Source organism: Pinus tabuliformis, chromosome 4_2, assembly GCF_031772625.1.
Source record: "Pinus tabuliformis cultivar Carrire ecotype Pingquan chromosome 4_2, CPIR1, whole genome shotgun sequence".
Lineage (NCBI taxonomy): Eukaryota > Viridiplantae > Streptophyta > Pinopsida > Pinales > Pinaceae > Pinus > Pinus tabuliformis.
In genome coordinates this window covers 503,071,591-503,079,125 of record NC_142304.1, presented here as the reverse complement: position 1 = coordinate 503,079,125, position 7,535 = coordinate 503,071,591, and the positions used below count along the sequence as shown (strand labels likewise).

The 7,535-nt window shown below is 33.6% G+C and overlaps 1 protein-coding gene across 1 annotated transcript; it reads right to left on the bottom strand.

Moving 5' to 3' along the window:
* Nucleotides 1-332: 332 nt before the first annotated feature.
* Nucleotides 333-1,094, bottom strand: LOC149170197 (protein SENSITIVITY TO RED LIGHT REDUCED 1-like). Its single transcript, XM_089425471.1, has one exon. It carries the CDS (start codon nt 1,092-1,094, stop codon nt 333-335), a length of 762 nt encoding a protein of 253 aa, XP_089281597.1.
* Between the last annotated feature and the right edge of the window lie 6,441 nt (nt 1,095-7,535).

Below are 7,535 nucleotides of genomic sequence, written 5' to 3'. Positions count from 1 at the left end.
TTACATGACAAATATATGCAATTCTCATAACATATTATCTAATCATAATTCTAAACCTACTGTCATATTTATCAAATACCGCCATATTTATCATTTAATCTTACATGAAAAATAATCATTTGAATTAACTATTATAAATTAGAAAGTTGAGAGCAATCAACAATTATAAAGAGAAAAACAGTTTAATACTATAGTCTTTTAGAAAATTAAGTAATACAAAGCTAATATATTGGAAAGGGTTTGTTCACCCAAAGAATATAAGCCCAATATATGGGTTTAATATTTTTCACACAAGATGGATGGTAATTCATTTCTCCGAAATGAATGACAACTTAAAATATGAAATGGTTAATATCAAAGAAATGCCAACTTAAACCATTAAATGCTGCCTTATATACTGGATCTGGATAAATAGAACGAGCACGTCGTCTTTTCTGTGAAGTTGAGCCGTCCTCCACAATAGCTGTTTGGGGCAATGGTATTTCACGCACCAGATGACCAGCTTCTACAACAACCCTTATTTTCTTAGTTCCTTGGTAGACGACACCATCTTCCTTGTACCACTTAAAACTGTTACCCAGTATAATAATCTTATTCAAATTGGCACGAGTCCAAGTCCAATTTGCCTCCATTACATTGTCATATAAATCGTATGGGCAGTGAGGCATGAAAAATAACGTTGGTCTCTCTACTGTGCGCCATCCGTTTTCGTCAAAAGAGAGACAAGTACAGTCCAGAGAATTTATAGCCGCTCGCTCCACTGCAGTGAACACTGGGTCGAACACTACGATATCATGCACCCATTCAATGTTTCCAAGGCCATACAGAACCACTTGTAATTTACGTGGCCCACTCCCTATTACCTTCTCTATTAGTACCACCATTTCTGGGTCCTGCATTTGTTTCAAAAATTCTGCATAAAACAAAGATTTCTCCAACTTTTCTTGAGCCAACTGTATATTCCGGATTAATTCCTGGACTTTTTCATCAATTTCCTGAACTATGTCGTAAGTTTCAACCTCCATTAATTCTGGTTTGGGATTCTGCTTGGCTTCTGAAACATTATCTAACGAATTACCGTACGAAGTATACATTATTGCCAATCCAAGACAGAATGGATAAACTGAAGAATTAAACAATAAAACATCACGAATTAAAAATACCTTTTAACTCGGAGGCAATCCTCAGAGGCGACCGTCCTCCCAGTGGCAGTGTTTCTCCTCCAGTTGACGGGGATCCTCCTCCAGTTTTGGAATGCAGTAATAGTTTGTCATATGAACTTACGTTTAATTAAGAAAATTTGTACTTATGTTTAGTATATATATTGTTATCTCTTGTTATCTTTTGATTAGTTAACAGTTATCTTTTTAATAACTTATTTTATATAGTTAATAAATTGATATAAACTTTTTTAATCAATAATAATTCTTATAATTAACTTACGTTTTAACTTAAGTTTAGTAATTTAAGTTACGTATTAAATTGTTAGTTAACTTAGGTTTTAACTTATAATTTAGCATCTTTTTTAATCAATAATATATCTGATAGTTAATTTACGTTTTAACCTATTTTCAATAGTTTTAAGTTAAGCAAATAAATGAATTTGACACCTATAGTTTAAAAGTAAATTCGATAATTGTAAAATTTAATTTTAATTTATATATATATATATATATATATATATATATATTTTTGAAATATATTACTTAATATGAATATCTATATTTTTTATTTAGTTTTAAATAAGATTTTTTATATTTATTTTTAATTAATTATTTTTTATAAAATTATATTTTTTAATATAGATATAGAAATATTTTATTTATAATTTGAAAAGTGAAAGTGAAATATTTTTACTACATATTTTTCATAGTAGATTATAATATTGACAATGAAGCAAATGATTACAACACAATGAAATTATTAATGTTTTATAATGTTTTTAATTTAAACTAACAAAATATGTATAATCATTTACTTTTTTTATTATAGGCCACATTTTTTTTATTTAAAGGTTTTTTTTAAGGGAGACTTGTCATTGCAAGGAGCACTAACGACCCCATCATACTGGGATGTAGAATAAGCCTCTCGGCTCAAAGAAAAATGTCTCCTTGTTTTAGGTTTCATTGTATTATTCTTTGTTTTTTTGTTTTTTTTTAACAAAAAGAACACAAAATATCCCCTTTATGTCTCTTTCTTCTGTGATTATTTTCTTGCACTCATCATTAGAAAAGGAAAGGGTACTATGATAAGGATTTTGGTATGTAATAAGGATTTTCTCTTCAACTTAACAAAAGATATATATATATAGGATAAGTTGTAAGTTATGCATTATAATCATCTTTAAAAACAAAATAAGTTGCAATCAGAGTACTTGCATTGAATCAAAAAGTAAATTCTTGAAAAGTTGTTCATGCATCTAAGGTAATCCCATTGAAAGATTCATACATTCATTGTTTTACAATACTCCTATATGTTTATTTCAATGGATTCATACCACTGCTTGTTGAATGTCCATTAGCCTTAATAACCTAAACTTAATACTTCACTTAAAATCAATTAGGCTTGTGTTTCTATCAAACCAACCTAGTGTAGGTTGTAGGGTCTTGGAAAAGTATGTTCTATTATTAAAACTCTTAGATACGTTATTAGAAGAATTATTAGGATTATTAATAATTATACAAACAATAATAAGAAAGCTATATTTATTTCCTGGAGTAGATGATAAATTTAGGTTGTGGTATCCTCAATTGACAATAAAGTATCCTCTAAAAAATAGTTAAAATACAAAAATGAGGTTGCTTTCAAGTAAGAATGAAGTGTTAGTTGCTAAAAATCTAAATATTATAAAAGTATTAGAAACAAAAGGAATCTTTGTTGAAATACATCTCTAATTTTTCAATGTCAATTTAATAGTGAAAAGGATTTGGGACAACATTTTAACCTTCTTTTAATCAAATAAATAATAAATAATAATCAAATTCAAGTGAAAAAACTATCATAACGAACTTGCAATGTGACAGTTCCATCTAGATACACGTGATGAAATTTTTGAAATGATTATCTATTGAAAACCCTCACACCAAATTCTGGGGACAAAATTTTTAATATCGTTATAATGTTTTATTTCAAAAATCAGATAAATTTTACTAAATCTAAAATATATACACCATAATAGAATATTACATGTAAAAATCAAATTAGGTGAGGTGAGATACATTAGGTTAGTTGTCACCCCCTGAAACAAGCATGAGTGACATGCATTTCACTTTTTTTATCAATGCACAATATGGGACCTGTAAAGGTTTCATTAGCTCTTGGCGATGTTACAAGCCACAAGCTTATGCTATAAATGTGTTGTGTACTTTGAACAAAAGCAAATCTTGCACGTGGTGGATAGGGCATACTTCTATCATATCAGTTATTGGTTTAGATGGGGGTATTCATTGTGCACAAATTGGTTTGGAACTCATAGGAATTAAGACATTTGGTAATGCATAAGTTATTTTTATTTCCTCTACTATTGATTGACTTCATTGGACTTTGTTCCTCTTACCATCAATGAATCGATAATGCTAATGCTTCCTTGTTCACTACATGTTTTTGTAGATCTTGCAAGCTCTGATATTCATCCTATTTAGGGGATCTTACCACATTACTCATTCTAACCAAGTGAATTCTTTCATCAAGGTTAGGGATGATGGTTTGGCAACATGCACAAGTGTGAAAGGGTAATAGTAGTTTTGAATATATAAGTCATGCTCAAACTTGGGCTAGATCTAAAAAAATGAGAGGAAACACCATTTATAACAAAAGAAAATGTTCTCCAGATCAGGATGCGGGTCGTCAGTTAGGCCAGCCTGGGCGCAACCATGCGTATTACTCGGGCACTTATTACCGCTGTCCCCCACATGCTCAAGGTAGGGGGTGCAGTGTCCTTCGGCATGAATGCCTGTTGGGGAAGTGGGCAAGGTGGCGGGATAGGAAATAAGGCAGGGTGGTGGAGTAGGCAAGGTCATTTGACGTGGAATGCAGGAGTGAAAGGCTTTGGAGAAGGGTGGCAATACAGAGTAGAGGAAGGTCGAAAGAACGGGAGGAATCCTGGTCACGGATGGTCGCCTGCAGAAACTTGGTATGTAATTCGGATTTGCCTCAGCATTGAATCTATGGTCTGTTTGGGGTTATGCTGGGGGGAAAGAAGGGGAAAGAGTCTGAAAATGTGGGGAATTGAATGTTGTTGGTGGCAATGGGGGAGGAAATTGCTTGCCATGGCTTGGTTCTATGTCTATACTTTCTTCCAAATGGGAAAAAACCATGATTGCAGCGGGCGGGAGGCAAAAGCGGGTTGTGGGGCTGTGAGGTTTTGTGCTTTGTAATTAAGGCTGGGGGGAAATTGGATAGAGGCACTACAATTGAATAGGGGTCGGGGTTTGTAGAGAGTGGCAAGGGAAAGCTGATGGAAGGGGGTTAAGGTCGCAACCCTGACTGTAGTATGCAAAGAAACTGCTAGGATAGCTGGAAACCACACAGGATTGATGGCAAGGCCAGGAATCCTAGGTGGAAAACTAGTCGGAGGAACTTGAGAGGAAAATCCATTTCTCTCTGGGTTGAGGGAGCAAGGATATGGAACAAATGCAGGCGTGCTTCTAGGTTCAAGGAGGGCATGTGGGATCAACTTCAGATGGCGTGGAATGACCTGCATGCAATCCATAGTAAGGGGGAAGGGAACAATGGTGGGACTCACAGTAAGGGTCAAAGACCTTCCCTCTGAGACTTGAGTGCCTCGGCCTACCCCTGCACATATGCGGTGAGAAATGAAGAGGAAAAGTATGCACGGGCAAGGTGGTGTATTATGAAAATTTTGAATTTGAATCTCACTCTTTCTAGGTGTGAACAATGTTTTTCCAAACAGGTCATGACCCATGTAGTGAGATGACGTGGGCGTGGCAAGAGATGCCTAGCCCCCTAGATAGATAAGGTGTCAAGAACATTGGAAAATCGCAGGGGTCAGAAATCAGTAAAGCACCTCATTGCTAAAGAAACATGGGCCTACCATGAGGGGACGGATGCCAGCATTCGCAAATTGATGAAAGAATGGGAAGAGGAGACAAAGCAAGGAAGCGAGATGGAGGAAGACATGGATAACTGGAGGAATATTGTTGAGGATCCAGGGAACACTCGAGGGAGAGTCACACAGTTCAAGCAAACACTGTACTTGTACTAGTTAATGAAGAGTCTACTCGGCAAGGTGATGGAGCAAATATCTGTGGGTATGGCAATGACAGTTCAGGGAATGTTGAACTACAGGAAGGACAGGGAGAAAATTCTCTTCCAGCTATACAAACATGATATCATAATGGACAGAATTGACCACCACATCCCATGCATTTTGGAGTTGTGTGGCATTTCGGGGGCAACAACTAAAGGTCTTGCTCTCGTCGCATCTGCCTTAGAGGAATAGAAGGACTAGACTCATCCCATGCATAATTTTGGTCTATGTAGTTAGCTTTTAATTTTTATGTTGCAAATGTCAGTTTTAACAGATATGTAGTGTTTGGACATGAGATAGATACGTATCTAGCCTGGCTAGAAAGATTGAAACAATACTATTTTTGGATGGCGTATAACGCTGACCGGTGGCCAACAGACTTGGTTTCGGCAAGTTGAGGCCACCCAGTTAATCTGTGTGGTGTAAACTTGTTTATTATATAATAGAAAATGGAATGGAGCTACCATTCTTAACAAAAAAAATCAATAGAAAATGTTATCACCTAAAAAAAGGTCACCTAGCCATTTCTAACTAGGTGGATCCAAATACACCATGTAGGATTAATTTTATTATAGTAAAATCACTTTCACCATAGTAAATACTTTAGTAAACTATTTTTATTAAATTATTTATATTTAAAATAGAAAAAACCCCATGAGAATAATTGTAATAAATCATTATTTGTGTACTTTTCTCTTGAAATAATTATTTGATAATTATTTCTTAACTCATTTGACTAAATCACCTTGGAATAATTAAATAAATCACTATTTATTTATTATTCCTTAAATTTATTTTTGGAATAATTGTTAAATCACTATTTAATAATTGTTTCAAATTCACACTTTTAATCCTTGCAAAGTGATTAATAAATTACTTTATCAGTTAATTACTTCAACCATTTTGTAAATAAAGATGTTTAACCACTTTGAATATCATTTCCCTCTCCAAAAAAATATAATCAAGTATTCCTAACAGTTAGATCTTGATTTGGTCAATAATATTTTATTATTTTACAATTTCTGATCTAGCCTAATACTTTTCTATAAATAAGAGGGTTTTCCATTCTTTCTTCATCATGATCACTATCTCGTCACCACTAATGTCTTCTCACATTTGAGCTCCCGCTTGTTTTCTATTTTTCTTTTTGGTTTTTTGCATATTGAGAGAGAGAAATAGATCATTGAAGCACAAGGACATCAAAGGCCCATCCCACAGAGGGGGATTTTCACACCCTTGTTGTAAACCTCCTTCATTAGGGTTTTATTCTTTTGTCATTACATATATGAAGCGTAAACATCCATATCTTGTTGTTAGTGTCACTTGTCACCAGTGACTTAAGTGAAGCATTTTTGGTACACATACTAAGAATTTTCATACTAACAGAAAATGAGACATATTGTAAGCAACACATGATCCAATTGAACACTTGTTAAGAAAAAACCATTTTTAGTAAGATCAAATGCATGAGCATCCAACTCAACCTCTCATAGGCTTTAGAGAGATCCATTTTCACCATCACCAATGGTCTTTTGTATGTCTTAATAGAGTTGATGGTATCCTACTATATGGTCATGAAATCATTGATTTTATAGACTAGAAAACAAAATTATTTGTTTGAGGAAACATTTCTCAAAATAGGTTTATAATGGACATCAATAATTTTGTTTGTTTTCTTACATTGTATAGTTGAAAGAGAAATTGCATACTTAGGCTTCTTTATTTTATTGATTCCTTCTCCCCTCCATAATTGAAAAAAAAATTGTTTATTTTCTAGATTCATTTCTCTTCCTATCTTCCCTCTTACTTTGTAATAAAATGTTGAAAATGCAGCAAGAAAATATCAGTTCGACTTTGCCTTGGTCAAACTAGAGAAAATTTGAATTTTGATTTCAGTACAAATCTTGGAGGTAGTTAACTAAGGTGACATGACACTTGTCACTTAGTTAACTGAGTTAATTAGAGTTGGGGAAGCTTGAGTTCAATTCAGTATGAATGATTTCTAAATTGTAGGAATCTATTTCAGATCACTTGAGTTATTGTCAGTTAAACTAGTTCTAATTGTCAGAAGAACTAGTGGAGTTCAAGTTAATTTGGTAATTTAATCTATGTTACTTAACAAACATTTGCACTTAATTACTTAATAGATTAATCTTTCATTATCGGCAAATACATTGCTTAAAACATGTGGTTGATATGTTCCAGACACTCAACCAACTTGTACCATTAATAATTCAAAGCATTTTCAATCAACTGTAGACCAAAT